This window comes from Nesoenas mayeri, assembly GCF_963082525.1.
Source record: "Nesoenas mayeri genome assembly, chromosome: 1".
Taxonomy (NCBI): Eukaryota; Metazoa; Chordata; class Aves; order Columbiformes; family Columbidae; genus Nesoenas; species Nesoenas mayeri.
This window is the reverse complement of record NC_137541.1, coordinates 14,142,337-14,164,623: the sequence shown is the minus strand read 5'-3', so window position 1 is coordinate 14,164,623 and position 22,287 is coordinate 14,142,337. Positions and strand designations below refer to the sequence as shown.

The following is a 22,287-nucleotide window of genomic DNA, read 5'->3' as shown; positions in this document are numbered from 1 at the left end:
TGATCTGACCCAGACACTGTATGCCAAAGCAGAAGGAAATTCACCAGACCACAGTCATTCATCCTCCCCATAAATGATGGAGAAAAGAGTGGTTAGATTTCAAATCCCATTTTCAATTCTGTCATTCCATTTTGGTATTACAACTAATGAATAATGTTATTTTTATTTCTGCCAGTATACGGGTTGAACATCGACATAAAGATGCATGAGATACTGAAGGAATTAGATATAGCAGTCATTTTCTAGAATTAAGCTATTTATCAAGCCAGTTCCAGCAGAAAGAATACTTTATATATGCATGGTATGGTATATATACGGAATACAAAAAAAAAAAGATGGAACTATTATTTAAAGTAAGTATGCTTCTTGCCTTTTTCAGGTTGGCAAGGTTCAGGTGGTACCAAGGATTTTACCCTGCTGGATCTCAGCCAGTGACCTGGGCCATTGACAACGTGTACATCGGCCCGCAGTGCGAGGAGATGTGCAACGGGCACGGCAGCTGCATCAACGGCACAAAGTGCATCTGTGACCCCGGGTACTCTGGGCCAACCTGCAAAATAAGTACCAAGAACTCTGACTTCCTTAAGGATGATTTTGAAGGTATCATCTCTATTTTGGGGGAGAGCAGGCCAGAATTTTGTCTGTCTGTCTGTCTTAATGGAACCCAGGGCTCAAGGGATAAAACAGCAAAGCCTTCCTCATCCCTGTGTGCTTCTGAATATAATTTATGCTGTGGGGGTATGCCCATGAACCGAATAGTTTAGACATCGTTCTCAAGCAATGTTTGTGAATGTCTGATGGCTATCAGTTGTCTGATTTGGAGTGTCTGACTCTTTGTGAAGTTGTTAATGCTGGAATACAAAATATTCACCGAAACAGAATTTCCTGAAACTATACATCCAGAAAATAATTTCAGAAGAAAATAACTACTTGATAGTAGTTTAGCACAGACAAAACATGTGCAAGTGAAGCAAACAACAGAGGACTTTAAGATTCTGTCATTTCTCACTGCAAGGGAAATCTAAATGGCCTTAATATGGCAAACATGGTTTCAGAGCGGACTGTGTGTCTCAGCGGTGAGGGCCACCACTCAGCAGGCACAGCAGACCCCACATGAGCAATGGCAGGAGGGAACTCAAATCCTCACGTGTGCCTGGGCACACACAGCATCCACACACACAACTCTCAAACCACCCCGAGGTTTCCCCTGCCGGCAAGCATGGCAAGACAGGCACATTTTGAATAAAGCAGCACCTGTGAACCAAACTCACCCCTTCACAGGTGCTGCTGTTCATTCTATATTTTGCCAGCCCTTGCTTGCACGCTACAACATGATACCTAAAATTTCTTTAGAGACCTGAGAACTTCTTGTTGTCTTAAGAAAAATGAAGAAAAGTGGAAATTCTTGTGAATAACTGGAAAGTAAGATCCCCGATTCCATACTTAGGGATTTATTTTGTTATTTTGATTCATGGCAGTTTTCTAGAATACATTGTATTGGAAACACTGAACGTTTCTTCGCTCTGCATGTGATGTTTAATTTATCTCTCTTCCTCTGGAAACAGTTGTTTTGCTGTAGGAGTGCTTTGGAGTAAATCATAAATATGTATTTACTGTGTATTCAGGTCAGCTGGAATCGGATAGATTCTTGCTAGTGAGTGGTGGAAAGCCGTCGAGGAAATGTGGTATCATGTCTGGAGGAAACAACCTCTTCTTTAATGAAGAAGGTTTACGTATGCTGATGACTCGAGACCTAGATTTGTCACAAGCCAGGTAACACAATTTCAAAGCTCTTTCAGGATTTCACTGAAGAAATAATATACTGCATAATAATACATATATGATACTTCTGTGGTAAAGGCAAGCTGATATATTCTGTGGTCCTTGCTCTAGCAAATATTCCATCTTAACCATTGTCAGCATTTCAAAATAAATTTAACTTGAACTTTAATGGGATTAAGCATTTAAATGTTACTTTTTTTCCTTGAATAGGAACTCCTTCAGTAGTTTATGCAGGTTTTTCTTTCTTGAGCGCATAACATGAGAAATGACTGCATGTCACATGCGCTACTTGTCTTACCGTTTGGTGTATTACGAGCCATTGCTGAAACAGGAGTATCTGCTGCAAGTATAAATCTTAAATTCATCATCTCATAATTCTTTCATTTCTGAAGCTTACTTACTTCTTATTGTGTGCATTTGTTTCCAATAATTCATTGAGAAATGCCCATGAAGCTGTCACCAGCTACACTGAGCACAGTAATTGAAAAACAAATATTTGTAGTGTATTTAGAGATTATGTTGTATCATTATGGCCTGCAGAGGAGATATTTCAGGCATGAGACATGTTAAGCAAGTCACGTTAAAACACTTTAAACTAATATAAATTAAACCATATCCTAATTGCATGTATGCTAAGAAATAGGCATTGTTTTCTAATTTATTCAGTATCTTAGCTTATATCCTCATTATTTTGAAGCGATTACATTTTCTCCAAGACTTTTTTCCACTGAGCTCTGGTAAACACCCTACTCCTCTCTAACGTTCCATGTGAAACACTTCAACACGCACTTTATCTCCTTTTGATTTGTCTTTATTAGCATTGAAGCTTTAAATAATTGTTTAATTGCAGAACCTCATGATCAATAAAAATGCCTAATTGCTAACCATTGTATTTTTTAGATCAGCAGTTAGGTATCCCCCAGTGAGGTATAATATTAAAGATCCCTGCACTGAATTTATAAGATTCCTCGCATCAAACTTTTTTTTGAACTTGGTAAACACAAACATCAATTCTCTGCATTAATTTGATTTCCTAGATTGTTTTGAAATTAAAAGATTGTTTAACAAAAGATACAAGAGATTTTGTAAGCTCCTCCTTTGGACTAGATGACATGTTTTCCTTATTGCTTGTGTTCAAAGAACCATCATTTATCTCTTCTTCATGATAGTCTGTAGCTGGATTTGCATATATTGACCTCAAAGTGTTATATGGAGATAAATGACTTCTGTCTTAGTAAAAGGAAAACAAAGCAGTACATTTAATTTCTTGTATATGCTTATGAAAATAACAGTATCAACAACAACAAAAAAATGTATGTTCTCTTCTGAACAGCAAGGCAGCCTGCAATGGCATTGCTGGCGAGTCCTCTTTAGCAACCTAAAATAATTGCACTAGGGTTTTCTTAATTTCCAGGCTGACTTTATTGGCCACCTGCAAAGCACAACAGATCTGAGGAGAGGTTTCAAGTTATGCCAGGAATTATGAAAAGCAGTGTTTCTAATAGGTCCTTTAAAGGGTACTAGACTCAATAGTCCCAGTAAAACCTCTCATTTTCTTGCAAGCAGGTTCCCTGAAGTACCCAGGTGAGCAGTGGTTTTGGTGCTGCAAGCCCAGCTCAGCACCTGGACTCCACAATGGAGTGGACTCCACAATCCACTATCCACTCCCATCACATCTATATTTTAAAGAATTTAACACAGGGGACAGTATGTTGCCGTCATGCTGATGCCATTAGCTGAAACTGCACAGCATGAAATACCAGTAGGGACAGCATATTTTAGGTGTCACATCTGATCAAATCCTTTCCATTTGGAATTACTAGAAGAATATTCACACATTTTAGTGTTACTAGATGTACAAGAAAACTTTGCTTCTCCATTTGAAAATAGGAAGAGTCCTTGCAAAATATGCATGGGATGAGAAGAGAGGTATTTAAAATTACTTGCCTTTTTAATCTGCTAGATGTTATGTTACCCATATTTGAGTGGGTTATTGGTACATTAGTAAAAATTCAGGCAAAAGAACAGCAATTCACAGAGAGCAGATTCAGCAGAGACAAGGGCACCTGGGTTTATTTCTTTTGAATTATGTGGTGGATGTTGGAGTAAATTTGAAGAGGCACAAAGACTTGCCAGCAGTGAATCCAATCCATTACAGTTGATATGTTGATCCATGAGGGTCCCCAGTGCTCCTTTAAAGCACAAGCAATATGTTATGTCTGGGACATGGAGGTGGATATAATCTATAGCAAAAGAAGTTATATATAGCAGCAAAAGAAACTGTGAGTCGCAGCAAGGACTAGAATTAATTGACTTGCAGGGCTGGTGTTTTATTGAAGCTTTGTCTGCCCAGCACCTCTGCAGCCTCCACTCCCAGAGGATCTACCTGCAGATCAAACCAAAGCAAGACTTTTGATACAAAACTTCTTTTGCGCTGTTTCATTTAACCATGAGCCAGGCATCACTAATGCAATTATAATTAGAACAGATATGACACTTAAATCTATGCAAAAGCTGTGTAAACAGGAATTAATAGTCATAATATCCCTGCAAGTCTGATAGGTAAATATCATTACAGCAGCATTTCCCTCCACTCCAAGAGCATAGTGAAGCTATTTATGAACATCAGATAACGGGAAGAATTTCACAGTTTGATACAAGTCTATTGTGCTGCTTTGGAGAAGCCAATTAAATAGGGGATGAAAGCACTGGTGTCCGTGGGTGGCTTGGACTGGCTTCAGGGAAGCCAGCATATTTAAGTGATGTGATTTAGACAAATTTCTCAGGCTGACTAAATGGACAAAATGATTCCTGAAAATAAAACGCGCTTTGTTCTTCTGTCCAGATTTTCTCTAGTTTATGCCAATGGAAAACAGGGATGCTTATTCTGAATTTAAGCATTTCAGCAAATTCATAGCAAATTAGGATCTATGTAGGGCACCATGGCTTTTCTGCCACTAAAATCTGTACTCATAGGCCACAGGGATAAAAATTTCACTCAGGATTATGGTTCTGATATTTGCAGCACCATCTGCTATGCAGACAAAAGCTCAAACCATAAATGACCAGCTTTGCTCAGCCTCTTCTGCCTGGCAAAACACCACTCAGGCAGAATGAATTTTTTGTCATCCCACCTGTCTGTCCACTCGTATTCTGGAGGCTTTGAAAAGGAAATCATAAGATCTCCTAAAACTGACTCTTAGAACAAGAAATCAGGGAAGTAGTCAATAGACAAACTCCAAGTCTTTCTAGTTGGTTACCTAGAATGTTGCAGAAAAGAAATCTTTCCAGTAACTGGTCCCCCTGTCAGATTTGTGCAGTTCTTCATGAGACTAGGGTGCGGCAAGGGGGTGCCAGACCCGCGGAGCCAGCCTGTGCTTCTGCAGTATTCGCTCAACGGGGGCCTCACGTGGAGCCTTCTCCACGAGTTCCTCTTCAGCAACTCCAGCAACGTGGGACGATACATCGCCCTGGAAATTCCCTTGAAGGCCCGTTCCAGCTCCACTCGGCTTCGCTGGTGGCAACCATCTGAGAATGGGCATTTCTACAGTCCCTGGGTGATCGACCAGGTAAGGAATCTTCTGGGTTTCCTTTTGTTTTGATGCAACTTTAGACTGTTTTCAGCCTTACTGTTTTGCTTTTGTTGGCATATGTCATTTCACTGTGTTAAGCAAAAATGCTTTGTATTACAGAATTTCCAGAATTATAATAATCTAGCAAAATAACTGAGCACAATTGTTTGCTGATCTTGTGTATTTAATACACGATTTCCATATGGGGTACTGAACACCCATTTTGGAGCTAAGAAAGTCTTTTATACATAGTTAGAGCCTCAGGTTCACGTTGCAGAAGGTTTTACTATGCAACATGCAGGTCTGAGTTCAAACTTCAAAAACCCTCATTTAAATCTATCCAAAAATGTAACTGCCTTGGTAGAATTGGAACAGGAAAAACTATAGAAAAACTTCAATCTATAACCACCTCCTAATCTCGAAAACAAAATTTTGTTTCATATTTGTGATTTGCTTCTATAAAGATGATTATACTGCTTTATATGATTTGGTACAGATCTCAAGAAAGCTCACAAAGCGATTTCACTCTAAGTAGTGTTATTGGGCTGTTCAAGTTAAATTTTCTTAAATATTTATTTATGTCTTTTTAAGCCATTAGTTCAGCTCCTTAGGAAAACTCCAGAAACTAAACTCACAGCCAGGTTTAATGTTGTGGTTAGGAAATTTTACTTCCCATCCCATTTTAAAAATGAAAAAAATCCTTACTCTTTCACTCCTAGATCTTCACTGAATGTAGTTATATTAGTTTAGAAAAATTAGAAATTCAGTTCAGAATAGCAAATGGAAATTAATTCCACCTTGCTTACTGTTGAATAGTAAGATACTGATGTCTTACAGTCAATGAAAAAACACACAGTTCTGTCATCAGATGCAATCTGGTAGTAGTTCATCATCTTATAGAGGAGTTGAAGAGTCAGTAAAAAAAATGACTTTGCTTCCACTAACATTTATTTTTGTGAGCAGTTTTACTTCAACCAGGATGGAGTTCACCTCCCTGAACTTTAGATTTGTATAGCTGAGCCAATCTCCTTGAGTTCCCGTTATAGGAAAAAGATATTCCCCCTCCTCATAACCTAAACCCTTTGCAAAGTAAATTTGTCCATTTGGAACCAACAGAATATATATCCATAGATGGGAAATCTCTTCCTCCATGATGCTGTCATGTGTAAGTTTGTGAAGACTTCTAGACATTTTTTATTTTCAATAACAATTCCTTTCCTAATGTTTCAGATTCTTATTGGAGGAAACATCTCTGGCAATACAGTATTAGAAGATGATTTCAGCACACTGGATAGTAGAAAGTGGCTGCTCCATCCTGGTGGAACGAAGATGCCAGTCTGTGGCTCTACTGGGGATGCTCTCGTGTTCATTGAGAAAGCCAGTACCCGCTATGTTGTCACCACCGACATTGTTGTCAATGAAGACTCTTTTTTGCAAATAGATTTTGCAGCATCCTGCTCTGTCACAGACTCCTGTTATGGTAATGACTTCTTAGAAAATCCTGCCCTTCTTCTTCCTCTCCTGTACAGGGAACTTAACTTCTTTTCTGGTTCCATTATACATTGTAACAAGAACTGAGAAACAAAAGAAAGCTGCATGTTTCTGTTAGGAATTGTAATATCAGCATTTTTATTCTAGGTGTCTGAAGCTTAAGATAAACTGAAGTATATTATTCCCTCCAGGCACTTAAGTTGCAGTTCCATACATTTAAGAAAAAGACGAGCAGCTGTCTTTCTCAAGCCCATTTACCAGTATATGGTATCCACTGCGTGGGGTGATGCTGTGGTTCCAATATCAAGCAGCTGGGTGTTTCCAGAATACAATATGCTGCAGCATGTAGCATTAGTTGAATCACTGGGTTGCTGACTATTCCTCTAGAATTCTACATAAAAATGGAAAAAGCTTTTACATGAAGTCCCAGAAATTGCTTCTCTGATTTTACTATTCTGAAGCCAATGGAAGTAACTGAGATAGTCTCCTTGCATGTTTAACAATATTTTTTTTCTTTTGGTATTAAAAAGACTGTGGCATCCTAAGGGCACCTCTGATAAGTTTAAAGGGTTTTTGGCAGCTTAGGTATATACTGGCAAATAAACAGTTCTTACTACAGTTATCATTGTCTTAATTTAGTCTTAAAATAGGCAAGACACTACCTAATCACACTTCCAGTCATGATGAGCAAAGCATTTCATTTTGGTGATGGAGATTTAACACAAAAAACTCACCCTTGTTTGTATCCACTTGTCTTTGTATTTCTGTAGGATGGTGTTCTGTGCTTAGACATCAGGTGGGACTGGTTGAGTGATTAAGGATCATTCTCTGTGCATGAGGGTAGAAGAAATGGGTCTGTAGTAATCAAAACCATCACAGATTTACCACCCCCGTCACTGCAAACACTCTCCATGTTTTACACAGCCAGAACGCCTGGCAGCTGGAACATTTACTTCAAGTTACAGTTCTGTGCCTATTATTATTTACTTTTTAATGGCTGCATAAAAGTTTAACTTGAAGTATTTAGTGAGCTTGACTAAGCTTTATTTTTCATAATAAAAGTTTATAAGCCATAAACATCAAAACAATGAAATTGCTGATTTTTGCTGAGAAATGAATACATTAGTTTAATGTGGCTAGACTGTGTTTGAATGAAAACAAGCTCACTGACTAACAAACTCAATTTAAAATCGTTTATGCTGGATAATGAAATGAGCTGGTCTGGAGTGGGGTGGAACTGAGCCAAAAATTTGAATTTGAGCATTTCTCTGCCTCACACAACTATTATATCCAGCTGAATCTCATCATTCAGCCTGAAAAACCAAAAAGAAAGTTGCTGGTCATGATGCTGTCACATCATTTTCTTGCACACTGCAGCTACAGAAATTCGCTTGACTTAATCCTGGTGACTTGACAGGTGACTTTGTCTTTGAACCTGTGGTCCCTTGAGTGAGGTGGCAGATGCGGAGGTGTGCTGCAGCCTTCTCCTGACTTACGTACCTGCTCAGCATCACATAACATATCCTCCAGCACTGCCACCACAGGAGGCAGCTTTGTGCTTCTGACATAAGGGTTTAAAGGGTTTTGAGTGGTTATTTTGTCAGCGTAGACTTGTGGCTAACACTCTCTGGGGTTACCAGTTTATTGCAGATCTATAGATGTAAGTCTCTAAATTAACTAACCATCTTTCCACCCTTAGCTATTGAACTGGAATATTCAGTGGACCTTGGGCTGACCTGGCACCCAATTTTGAGAGACTGTCTTCCTACTAACGTGGAATGTAATAAATACCATCTCCAGAGGATTCTCATTTCAGACACTTTCAACAAGTGGACCCGGATTACTTTGCCTCTGCCTCCCTATACGAGGTATTTCCCTCTGGTTTTCTGCAGAATAAATCAAAATGCATAACTATGTATTGAGGCATGATACACTATAGCATTAAAATAATTGTACCTTGCCATTTTTGTTTGGTCTGTGTATATAGCAAAAAATAAGTATAAGTAAATTAAACTACATCTTGCTTTGCATAAAAATGTCAAAGCTACTATGTGTGTTTACTTTTCTTAGTTAGAGATAGGAACTTCTTGACCATCTTGTCCTGGGGAAGGTCAGGGTTAACTTTTTAAAGAATCACGTTATCATCAGCCTCAGTAAATTCTTATTGTTTCGGTGGCTAAATGGACTGGCTGAATCCCCACTGGACCTTTTGCTTGCTGGTTTTGGCTATGAGCTGGTGTTCTAAATGTAGCACTTTTTGGGCTTCTTGTTTTTCTGTGCATTAGTTATATTGTGTCTCTCTCTGCTTTCATGCTCTAATCATTGTTTTACACATGCCACATTTTCACATCCTCTTCCTTTTTGCACATTCTTTTGTCCTTGAGGGTAGAAAAATGGTGGGATTTGTTGGGAGACTGCACCAAGAGGAACAGCTTGGGACTGACAGTGCTATTGGGAGCGCTGGCATACAATTCCCTATGCTGGATTTTTGTTTTGTCTGTCAAAAAGATGCACCTCGTGTCAACTGCGTAGTTCAGCCTCCAAGCCTTTCAGGGCTCATGTACCGCAGAGTATTATCTAACCTCTGGCCTCTAGAAGGCAATGAACACTTGGATTCACAGCTGATTTCAAAATGCAAGGCAAATACAAAGTTTCTCCCACGAGCATCAGCTCCATAAATTGCTAGTGAAGCACCAAACCTAAAGCAGGCAGTGTAAGATATAGGTGCTTGTCTCTATTACTAAAGGGCTTCCTCAGAATTTAAGCATTTCTTTTAAAAATGCTCTTTGATGAGCAGCTAGACAGCACAGCAGTAGATTTCTCTTTGGATAAACTTGTTATTCACTCACGTCATGTACCATGTTTATAAAAAAATAATTCATAGGATCACAATGACCTTACTATAAAAGGTCTATTTTTATGCTGAATAACTTTTGAGGATGTTTCTGTTTGTTTGTTTTGGGGTTTACAACAACTGTGATTTTTCTTTGAGTGTCAAAAGAAAACAGACTACACAAAGTTCAATGCTGCCATCTAGTGCTGTATAGCAAACCATGGACTACCTTGGCTTTTAAATGGTATTCTTGAAAAGTTACAGAAATTCAGCTACTACTGCATGAACTGAGTAGCTATTTGGTGTTCCCTGACTGATTCAGCTAGGTTTTCAGCATCTGTCCTGGGACCTGAAACACTTAATTCACACATAAGTGCATCAAAGCAAGGTGTTTCAATAGTGAGCCTAACCCCTGGTAATCAAGAAAATTAAAATTATTTACTGAAAGGAACCAGGATCACACCATAGATGATAATTTCTTAACATTTCCAGCCAAGTCTTGGGTGGACGGGAGGGAGGAAACTGCAAAACCAGGCTCACACCACAAGCCCCACACAAGCCCTCTCACCTGTCTCCTGTAGATTTATAAACAGCAGCATTTCTCCTAGGAGTCAATTTGCTCTCTAGAGCTGTGCTATATTGGTGCAGTTGGGACGATTCGTAGAGAACAGGTCAGGTTAGTTCACTGACTTGGACTGAAACAACAGAACTCAGGCTTAGGTTGAAACATGGAGGGTCTGGGTGACTCTGGCTGCATCCAGCTCCCAGCTACCCCTCAAGGTTGGATTTGTGCTAGGAAGTGGTTATGACTGGTTTGATTTTCCCTTTGGGCAGACCACTTTCTTCCTACCCACTGTGCCAATCAAAACCACTTGCTTTGCTCTCATCAGCAATCCCTGTTCCCACTCTCAGCATGTTACTGAGCACCCATGCTTTGTCCTGCTCTCAAAACGTGGGCACCCTGTTCTTGGCTTTTCAAGGACCTTGTCATTGCCAGGAATGAGCCCTGGGTTGTGCTGATATCAAACAAATCTTCCAGTTGTAGTCTAGCCTCAAGACTGACATTTCCTCTCTGTCAAAATAAAGACTACCTTAGTTAGAAATATTACCTTTGTGGTTTCTTTCTCTCTCAAAGGTCTCAAGCAACTCGGTTCCGCTGGCACCAGCCTGCTCCTTTCGATAAGCAGCAAACGTGGGCAATTGATAATGTCTACATTGGGGATGGCTGCATAGACATGTGCAGCGGCCACGGGAGGTGCACACAAGACAACTGCGTGTAAGTGCCATTTGTTCCCTGTCCCACCCAGCGCTGTGGCATTTCATCCCTCCTCTGTCATTTTAATGAACTTGCAGGAAAAACTTTAATTCTGTTTTTAAAAGGAAGGTGGATTTTGCTTTTAAAACTGAGCAGGGTACTAGGACCACTTGAGAACAGAAGTAACAAGCAGAGGGTCAGTGTGAGGGTTGGCTCTGCCAGACCTCTTCCTGTTCACACATGGTGGGCGATGCATCGCCTCTGCTACTGCCCGCGCTGCATCTCGGCTCCCTCTCACCAAACAGGGAGAAGGGACCCCTGGAGTTTGCACACCCTCTAGGGACATACAGTCTCGGACCTCCCCAGATGTTATCCTTATTCCCGAGGGGTTTCATGCCGTGTCCCTGTGGCCTTTTCCTGGCACTGGGTACAGAGTACCTGGGCTGGGGCTGGGACGTGTCCATTAAGCAGAAGGCTGCATGCCAGTTCTTCACAAGGCCAGATTTTGCCTTGGGACTGGTGTTGGCTTGATGGCCTGATGTCTCTGCTCCATGGCAGGGTTTGCCGGTGCAGGCAGACTGGTTTGATCCTCAAACTGTCTGTGTAGCAGCCCACATAGAGCCCTGCAAAGCTAACAAACTGCAACCAGATCTCCCCAGATTTGTCTGTTTGGCAACAGAGAAATACCTTCCAGATGGATGCATTGCTTTTTTCCAGCCACAAATGGCAACAGAAATGGGAGAATGGTTGTATAATTGTGCTGTGACTATGTTTGTTAGAAATATACTCTGCTGCAGAACAGACAAATTATTGTGTTGTCCTCTATCCTGACAGTACTGAAGTACCAAGTCATGATCTCCCTGGTGATATCTGCATAGTAGCAGAACACATTTCCATGCTGTTATCCAATCTTTGACACACTATAAGAAAATTTTTCAGAGAAAAAAAAAAAAATGACTATATAAAGTAACAAAAGGATAGTACACATGCACTAAAATTTTACTGAAATTTACTTAAAATTTAACATTAGCAGGACATTCTTAGGCTTGGCATGTCATCTTAGGCTTATCTGTCCAAGCACAATGTATTTTACTGATTTTAGTCTGTGCTGGAGTGTACTCTGTATACATAATACTAGCCTTCCTAAAGTCATTTTGCTTCATATTAACTACAAAAAGTGGCAGATGTTTGAAACCCCCATACAGCAGTTGTGCATTAGTAAATGATGCAGGCAGCCTCTATGCAGAGTAAGATGTAACCTTAATGAGGAACAATACGGCACTGACTAAATCTCAGTGCAGAGCCTTTGCCAGCTGAATTTTGCATTTGTTTTCCTCCGCAGCTGCGATGAGCACTGGGGTGGGCTGTACTGCGACGAGCCAGAGACCCCGCTTCCAACACAACTGAAAGACAACTTCAACCGCTCGCCCTCGAACCAGAACTGGCTGACGGTGAACGGCGGCAAACTGAGCACGGTCTGCGGGGCCGTGGCCTCCGGGATGGCTCTTCACTTCAGCGGGGTGTGTGCTCAGTGCAGGGGGAAACTCACTCCACTTGACACTATTAAAAGTGGAACTGATTTATAAAGTTAAATAAATAGCAAGGTGTTAAAAAATACCAGCGTAACATATTAAACATATAACATATTAAAAATGTTTATATCCTTTGCCTAGCTGAAGGTCAATTCAGACAGGTCCTACAGACTAGGGCCAAAGCAAAACACTCCAGGAAAGCAGATACCATGTTCCTGGCTATGATGCAGCCAGGAAAATAAGATATAGTGTGTGTGTGTGTGTGTGTGTCTCCTGAAAGGAGCCATGAAGGGGCCTTTGGAGGTGGAGATGGTAGATTAAAGCACAGTCCAGGTATGTAGACGTTCAATTCCACCCACTCGTAACAGCCGCCTCTTAGCACTTACAGCTTCCAGAGACCACGGTTTGGTGCAGCTCTTAATCAGACCACAGAGGTAAATTAATAATGAGGTGTTTGCAACAGAGAAATACCTTCCAGATGGTAGGTATTGCACTTGTATAACTTGCACTTGATCCTTGAAAATTTATCTGTGTGTAGCCTTATTCTTGGGATATTTCATTGTTGGTTTTTTTTTTCAGAGTAAGCTCAGCATAAAATTTCCTGCTTTAGCTATGTACATTGGCATATAACCCAGACTGGTGCTCTTTGTTTACAGATAACATCAGGATTATAAAAATGACAAAATAGTATTTTGGAAACATGTAAAAATTATGCTTGTAGATCTCTTCCATGCAAATTAATAACTAGGTTCAAACTGATGCAAGCTTTCTAAAATAAACTAGCAGAAGGACTACATTTCTACTCTTTCCAGTAGGACTAAGTAGGCACCACTAATAGACTAAGCAATGTGAAATATATAAAGGATTATAGGAAAACACACATATTAAAATTGCTGTGCCATTTGATGGTTTGCATAAATTGAGCCATTAGCACGTAATCGGTTATTCACTAATTCTGCCTGAAAAACCCTGTGTTTTACATGGAATGAATACACAACAGGAATTTTGAAGATAGAACATAGCTGAAATTATGTCCTCAGTGAAGAACATTTATTGTTCTGCTGTAGCTTTACCTTTGTTATAATTAGTATAATTTTGTACAATTTTGAAGGTTTTACAACATGAAGTTATGTTAATAATGACTGCATAGTCTGACACCTTTTATGTTCATAAGTTTTGCCAGCCAACACCAGCCAACATATTTTTTATTGCTTTTAAGGGCTGCAGCCGTATGTTAGTAACAGTGGATTTGAACCTCACCAGTGCAGAATTCATCCAGTTTTATTTCATGTATGGATGTCTGATAACTCCGAATAACCGCAACCAAGGAGTGCTGCTGGAGTATTCTGTGAATGGTGGAATCACCTGGAGCCTCCTAATGGAAATTTTCTACGATCAGTTCAGCAAACCCGGGTTTGTAGATACCTTCTTCTGCCCATATAATTTCCTGTACTAAAGTAAGGTGGTCTTTCATAAGAACCGGTTCATGTTTCATAAGAACCTGTGGGACATATTACTACTGTAGTTTGGATGTCAGATCTTTAAGAGTTCAGTCTGCCCAGTCCTCCAAGCATTTATGAATGGCCTCAGCACATGTTCTTGAGCATCAGCATTTGTGCAGCTGCTAGGCCACAAATACAAGAGTAGGAAGGAGTCTGTAGCAGTCTGGTAGATTTATAAAGGGTTGCAGGAAGATAAATTAAGAGCTACTGTAATAATGTCCATCCTGTTCTTTAAGATACTTTCATTTGCAATCTAATTTTTTTTCTGACAAGAACAGAAAGTCATTGCTTGAACTAGCTAGAAAATGTTGTGTGAAGGAGAAACTGAATATCTGCAGACATCTATCAAAAGGATGGATACCTTCAAGCCCTATTTGTGAGATTCAAATCATGCTTAGATATGGGTGGACCTTTTCCTCACTAATTTAGAAGACTCATAGAAAATGGGGCTGGGAGGGAGCCACTATTTGTTGTTTCATTTGAACACACCAAGAAATCACTAGCACTTTAGCTGGACAAGATATTTATGCATACTATCATCTACTGCTGTAATGGAAACAAGGAAATTGTACTGGAACATTGCTGTCTGCTGAATGGTTCCAGGTTGAAAATAGTAATCTTAATTTTACTTCAACATTCTTCTTCTTAACATTTCCTTTAATTAAGACCTTCTGGTCACTCCTTGCTAGTCTAGCAAGGATGCATTTGTTCCCCTAAGCACAGTAGGAGTACATGAGGTTGCTGAAACCATGCCACAGTCTGGCTGCTGGCCCTTCCCACCACACTCTGAGCCTGTCTTGGGGTTGACATCAGGAGTGATCGGGAAGTTTTTTGTTTCAGCAGTCTCCCATAGAGGAACATAGGCTTCATCACCCACTCTTTTCCTTCTTTCCCAACTTCCACATACTCTAGCAAACAACAGGAGTGGACCTGGTCAAAGCACCCAGAGCACTGAGAAGTGTCCTCCTCCTGTGGCTTGCCTACAACTAATTTCTGCTATTTTTTCAGCTTTGTGAACATTCTCCTTCCCTACGATGCCAAGACCATTGGGACCCGCTTCCGCTGGTGGCAGCTTAAACACGACGGCCTGGACCAGAACGACTGGGCCATCGATAACGTGTTGATCTCGGGCTCAGCGGACCAGAGGACAGTGATGCTCGACACCTTCAGCAGCGCTCCCCTGCCACAGCACGAGCGCTCCCCTGCTGACGCTGGGCCCACTGGCAGGATCGCCTTCGACGTCTTCATGGAAGACAAAACTACGGGTAAAGCTTTTATGTGGATCTGAATTAAAGAGCAAGAAGTCACTGCAGTGATTTCCAAATCTTGCTGAGCCTCCAAATCTTCGTCTCGCTGTGACAGATACCACAGACAATCCCATTATTATAGGGGTCTTTTATTTTGGTTTTAGTTCACAAAATGCAAAATTAAAATATGTAGTGTAACTTTTTAACTGCATGAATTTACTTAGAAGATTTATTTCGCTGCAAAGAAAGAAGAAAGGATTAAAAAATACCAGGTTATTTTAAGTAGCTTTCTTAGCCTGAGAATTTGTTTTCTATTTCTTAAACATTTTAAACTTTTTTAGTGAATTTACATTTTGCAACTACATTTTGTAGAGGGAGTATTTCTGGATGTTTACAAGGCTTAATAGCTAACAGTGCTGGGGTACCATTTGTGCAGACATACAGGCAACACCCAGTAGAAAGTTGTCCCATAATTTCCAATGCCATAGAAGTTTATGTTTTGAGTAAATCTCAGGTCCTTACTTCTTGAACATTAAAAAACAACGCTGTAATAATAATGTAAGAAAGTAGTAAGAGGTGCTTTGAGCAATAAATGTAACAAACGTAATAAATACATACATGGGAAAGATGGGGTACTGACACTCTCAGGAGCAATACTAAATAATTCTCATGTAGGCTGAAAAATAAAGCCATGAATCACCTTTAGTGGTTAACACTACTCCCTGTTTTCTGTAGTTATGTTGTCATTGTATATTACTAACACTCCCATTTATTTTTAAGTGAATGAACACTGGTTATTCCATGATGATTGCTCAATTGAGAGGTTTTGTGATTCTCCTGACGGTGTCATGATCTGCGGTAGCCATGATGGCAGAGAGGTCTACGCAGTTACCCATGACCTGACTCCTACAGAAGGCTGGATTATGCAGTTCAAGGTAAAATCTTTGTCTGAAAGATAATTATGTAAAACCACATTTTGCTCCAAGTCTAAGTAGATTTTTCAGGAGGTAGGATGATGTATAGGCCTACGCATGAGCCATTCCCTAAGGAAAAGGTGTTATTAGTAGGCTGTTCTCATTTTTCTCACCTACTCCATCTTGGTCAGTTAAATACCACAAGCTGTTCTCAGAGGTGACACAGTCTTCTCTTCCAGCATAGCAGTTTTATGGACATCGTGTAATAAGAATATTACACATATAGAAAGTGCCTATTTTCTTACAGCTGCTTGGTGAGGGAAAAGCAGCTCCAAAGTGTCCGCACTGCTCCTGTGTTGGCACACATTCACATCAAACCTGCAACCAAAACACCCTTCATATACACTAAATTGAAGAAATAACCCAGTATTAAGTGGATGTTGGAAGAGCCCCTTGCACATCTCTCCCATAAAGAAGATCCGCCTGACATAATTGAGATGAGTGGCCTCTTCCGAGATATTCAAAACTTAGGTTGTGTGGGCAGGGAGATAAACTTTATTAGTTACGAGGTACTGGGATGTAATGCTCAAATGTCATAATCTGGAAATCCAGAAACATGAGCTAACTAGAAGAAAATGAAACTCTGAATATGGTGCCTGTTCTCAGTCTTGGGAATCTTGAGATCTGCAGGTGACGAGTACCATACAAGGACTGTTACTGCCATCAATTCAAGCAAAATTCTGGAGACAGTTTTCAGGTTCAAACATTTTTCTAAACTCTAGCCACCATCAGAATTAATTCTCATTTACTTATGCTCTCTTCTTTATTAGGTTTCTGTTGGATGTAAAACCTCAGAAAAACTTGCGCAAAATCAGGTCCATGTGCAGTATTCCACTGACTTTGGCGTCAGCTGGAGTTACTTGGTACCTCAGTGTTTACCAGCTGATCCAAAATGTTCTGGGAGTGTTTCGCAGCCATCTGTCTTCTTTCCCACAAAAGGATGGAAAAGAGTAACTTACTCATTGCCTGAAAACCTTGTGGGCAAGTAAGTATGACTTAGCTACTCATTTTGGATTCAGTACCTTCTGAAAAACACAACAGGGGATACATCTGCCTATTCATTTTCCTTTAAGGAAAGTGCAGACTAGAGGTGTTGACAATCATTACACATGCTGCATAATTTTATTTCCTATCAATCAAGATTGACCATGACTCTTGGTCTGAACAATGGCCAAAGTTATCCTTGCTTCTTTGGAGTCTGCTCCAGTACAGCATGTTTTGTTCTGTTCAGACAGCCACAGCCAGTTAGAGAGAAGATTTATGACCTTACTGAGTGGAAAACTTACCCTTATTGTCTGCAGTCATCCGCACATGTGCAAATCATTTGTCTGTTTCTGCATAATTAAAATCTCTTCTGTTCTTTGAGTAATCTGCTCAGGAAGTATAACCAAAATTGAAATTCTCTTGCAAGAATAGCTTTTCCCAGCTTCAGCAGCATCTGGAATCCATCCATATATCATAGGTAGTACATGTGTAAAGAAGAAGATATGGATACGTATAAGATCAATTTCAACAGACACTGCAAGATATTACTTGTGGAAGCTTAGACAGTAGTACAGTCATAAGTATATTGTGTTTCACTCACCTTTTTCCAATTGAGCAAAGCTGTTTCATACATATGTCTGGTTTTCTTCATCCCTTTATATCTAGTCCCGTGAGGTTTCGATTCTACCAGAAATACTCAGATATGCAGTGGGCCATTGATAATTTTTATCTGGGTCCTGGTTGTTTGGAAAACTGCAGAGGTCATGGAGACTGCCTGAACGAGCAATGCATCTGTGACCCTGGATATTCCGGACCAAACTGCTACCTGACACAATCCCTGAAGGTAATTTTACTGCATGATTTAAAGTGTGAATTTTGCAATGTGTTTGGCGCTGAGAGAGTGAAGACAGTCGATCCCGCTGGAAATTTAGCTTTGATTACTGCAGTATCCCATAACAGGTTTATTCCTTTGCAAATAACACACACCTGATAAAGCTGTGATAAAGTTCACTGTTCATCCTTAGGTCATCATTATATGATCTAAATCACCCTTGCACATATGCTTATATTTGATCAAGACCTGAAGAAATGTCTTTATCACGAAAGACTTCACTGAAGCAGGCAATTCAAGAAAATGACGTAAGATTACATAAAATTAATTCACCTAGCTGTTATTAGTGTTACCCTATAACAAGCAAATAAAATCTAGTTAGATATCTCTAAATTAAAAGTTAACATTTTTTAAAAACTTAACATGTTTAGAAAAGAATATGTAAGGAACCCCAAATCAGTTTAAAATGCAGTACATCTCAGTGCATCTCATTTTTTCCAACATCAGATAAGAACAGAATAGGTACATGCTCTGCAGAAACAAGCAGCATTCTGTTTTAACAGAATAGAGCTTTTTACCTAATACAATTATTCATGTAATTTGAATTATTATAATCTTCTGGTTTTCAACTGAGATACTAATTACGTGAAAAAATATCACTATCTCTATGCAAATTTTAATTAGTAATGTATTCTTCACATTAAAGACATTTGGGATAAAATCCTAGCAATTTTAGGGGAGTTTTACTACTATGTCCTTAAGGCCAGGATTTCACTCATGGCATTGCTTTTACTGAGCACCTGGAGGTAATTGGAGATCAGAGATATATTCTAGATGGTTTTTACTGCAAATATTTGTGCAGACAGTTGCATAGATGCTTATTCACTACAATAACCCTAAAACTTCATTGCAGTACTGGTTTTGCTGGGGAAAAAGTACAGAGCAGCAATTTCTCCCATACATACTAAATAGGTACTATGTGGTGTTACACAATCTTAAATAACCACAATTATGAATTATTCCCATTCATTTGCACATGCAAATTCTAGTATGCTGCATTACCTCCCAAATATGTTAAAATCTAGCACTAACATATTTTCACAATTAGCCAATTCAGTTCAAGTGGCAAAATGTGCAGGCAAAAGTGATTATGTTTAGTCACCCTGAAAACATGAGCCCTTCAAACATGTTTTGGTCAGTTCCAGCTGTGCTTATCAGAAAGGCTTAAGATCATAATTACCTGTTAAATCCCTTACTTACAGACTTTCCTGAAAGAGCGCTTTGACAATGAAGAAATTAAACCAGATGTATGGATGTCCTTAGAAGGCGGAAATACCTGTACTGAGTGTGGGATTCTCGCAGAAGACACAACTCTGTATTTTGGAGGTGCAACTGTGAGGCAGGCTGTCACTCAAGATCTGGACCTGCGGGGGGCAAAGTAGGTCATATTTCCTTGTCATTTTAATGGGGAACTCTGTTAAACGCTGACAAAAGCAGCAGGCAGTACAGCTTGTAGCCCTAGGGATTCCTTGGCCACTACAAGCAAAGTGTTATCTCGGGTAGACTCTACTTAGATTATGATTCTCAGGGCACTGATGCTTTCAGATGAGTGACAGAGAGCAAGGCTCTCAAAGCACAGTGGAAAGGGTCTGCCATGCCCCAGTGAGGCAGCAGGTCCCCTTCCCCAGGAATGTCCTGAAGTCAGCAACACCTGTTCTGCAAAGAGGCAAGATACCGCTGTCACCCCTTCTGGAGGCATCAGCTGGGTCTCCCACTGAGTTCAGAACATCATGTCTGCTGGTTGTCCTCTCCTGGGTGTCTGCACGAGACCCACTGCACTCACATGCCATAGAAAAGGATGACTGAGCTGGAAAGCAGAGAAATTATGTCAGTTTAGACAAGCTAAGAACATCACTTAGAAGACAACTTCAGCATCACTGTCCCTTGGCTGTATGGCTTCAATGAACTCACACACCCTTCTGTAATTCAGCAAGAATTCACTGAATCACATAATGTTTCAGGAAGGAAGGGACCTTAGCGGGTGTCTAGTCCAACCTGATGCTCAAAGCCAGTTCAACACTGATTTCAGACCAGGTTGCTCAGGGCTTTTACTCATTGGGTCTTGAAAACCTCCATGGACAGAGATCCCACAGTCTCTCTGGACACCTTGTTTCTTGTTCCAGTGTTGAGTTACGTTTTGGGTTTTTTTCCCAGGGAATTGTTAGCAAAGCTGCTCCAGGACTGTCCCTCCCCAGCCCACACCATTGCAAGTGGTTAGTCACCCCCAGGGGCAGGACTGATTAATTTAATGAGGTTCCTATGGGAATTACTATGCAATATTTTTGGAAAACTTTGTTCTACTTGTATATCAATGTTACTTGCTTAAAAATGCTGGCATTTTGAACATTTTCAGTACATCTGCTAACAGAAAGCAAACCTCGCAATTTGTGCAGACGTTTAACAGATGTAAACTTATACACTTCCTCTTAGATTTCTACAGTACTGGGGGAGAATTGGGAGTGAAAACAACATGACAACATGCCACAGACCAACTTGCAGAAAGGAGGGAGTGCTGCTAGATTATTCCATTGATGGAGGCAAGTATATCTTGTAGTTTCATCTAAGCTACAGCCTTTTTTCTGTATTCGAGTACTGTAAATATCTAAGAAGTTGTCAGAGAGATCCAAAATAATACAACAATTTTTAATTGTAAATTTATTTTTGTAAAGTTGTTTTGGTTTTTTTTTTCCCATCTAAAATTTCCATCTGGTGCTCAGTTCTCTGTAATCCTCCTGCCTGATTTCAGTAGTCAGTGGCTGCCAGCCAATTTGATTCCTTTACACAACTACAAGTTTACTCTTGCAATGAGTAACAATTACCAACCTACCCTTAGAAGTTAAGATTTGTCTATCAGAAGTCCATAGGTATTATTTTTTATTTCCTATTACCTTCCTTTAGTCTTTTAGAATATTCTCTCATACAGTTGTTTTTATTACCAAACCTGCATCTTTTCATTCTAGGGATATCCTGGACTTTGCTTCATGAGATGGATTACCAAAAATACATCTCAGTCAGGCACGACTACATCCTCCTCCCTGAGCACGCTCTGACCAACACAACCCGCTTGCGCTGGTGGCAGCCTTTCACCATCAGCAACGGCATCGTGGTCCCGGGCCCCGATCGGGCGCAGTGGGCGCTGGACAATATCCTGATCGGGGGAGCAGAGATCAACCCCAGCCAGCTGGTGGATACGTTTGATGATGGTAAGACAGGCTGTGACGTCTGATCTGTTGTCTGGCACTATCTTATCAAAGATAAACCCTGTGAGCTTGCAAGCACACCTTTTTTTTAACTCTGCATATTTTTTGTTTTGTAGACTAATGCTGTTTGTATGCTATTCTTCCTGCTACTAGTAGGGGTGTGTAAATATATATATATATATATATATATATATACACGTATATTCAGATATGTATGTAGATATATGTGTACACCCATTAGAAAAGCAAAAACTTTTATTTCAGTCCAACTAATTTCATTTAAATTCCCATTAGTAAAGTTTTATGTAATCATATTTTTTGAAAGTACTATTATTTAAACATTTACCTCTCTGGAGCTGTTGTATTTGTTATAATAGAATCATAGAATAGTTCGGGTTGGAAGGGACCTTCAAAGCTCATCTAGTCCAAGCCCCCAGCGAATAAGCAGGGACATCTTCAACCAGATCAGGTTGTTCAGAGCCCTGTCCAGCCTGGCCTTGGATGTCTCCAGGGATGGAATATCTAACATTACATCTGTTAGTAGCTTGCTCACTGTGCACCATGACAGCATAGATTTAGTGTTTATATCACTAAAGTACTGTATCTAGTGATACTGTGGATTCATTACTAAGCGTTGATGTTTACTGAGACAATGCGGTAATTTTATTTAACTCATCTTAACAGAAGGCACCTCTCATGAAGAAAACTGGAGTTTCTATCCTAATGCAGTCAGGACTGCAGGGTTCTGTGGAAACCCATCATTCCATCTCTACTGGCCAAATAAGAAAAAGGACAAAACACACAACATCCTGTCCTCCAGGGAGCTCATTATACAGCCAGGATACATGATGCAGTTTAAAGTAAGAAATGTTCTCTCTCTCTCTCTCTCTAAAATATGCAATTAAAAATCATCTAATGTGTCTCCAGAAATTATTCTTCTTCCAACTAGGATGCCCAGTTGGATAAATAACTAAGAAACTACTTTTTATTATAATTTAAAGGAAATTCTGACATATAGGTAAT

At 40.0% G+C, this 22,287-nt stretch overlaps 1 protein-coding gene across 1 annotated transcript in view; it reads left to right on the top strand.

The window, feature by feature from the left end:
* RELN (reelin) overlaps positions 1-22,287 on the top strand; it is a gene marked incomplete at both ends in the record, with an annotated part of 285,441 nt that overhangs the window by 246,152 nt on the left and 17,002 nt on the right. The window contains 16 exons of the mRNA XM_080343887.1: positions 380-600; positions 1,626-1,773; positions 5,093-5,351; positions 6,585-6,834; positions 8,545-8,713; positions 10,814-10,954; positions 12,276-12,453; positions 13,685-13,878; positions 14,976-15,232; positions 15,995-16,149; positions 16,959-17,173; positions 17,839-18,016; positions 19,267-19,442; positions 20,495-20,601; positions 21,025-21,267; positions 21,949-22,124. Of these exons, the coding sequence (XP_080200013.1) occupies positions 380-600; positions 1,626-1,773; positions 5,093-5,351; positions 6,585-6,834; positions 8,545-8,713; positions 10,814-10,954; positions 12,276-12,453; positions 13,685-13,878; positions 14,976-15,232; positions 15,995-16,149; positions 16,959-17,173; positions 17,839-18,016; positions 19,267-19,442; positions 20,495-20,601; positions 21,025-21,267; positions 21,949-22,124 (3,067 nt within the window). The remainder of the gene's footprint in view (positions 1-379; positions 601-1,625; positions 1,774-5,092; positions 5,352-6,584; positions 6,835-8,544; positions 8,714-10,813; positions 10,955-12,275; positions 12,454-13,684; positions 13,879-14,975; positions 15,233-15,994; positions 16,150-16,958; positions 17,174-17,838; positions 18,017-19,266; positions 19,443-20,494; positions 20,602-21,024; positions 21,268-21,948; positions 22,125-22,287) is intronic.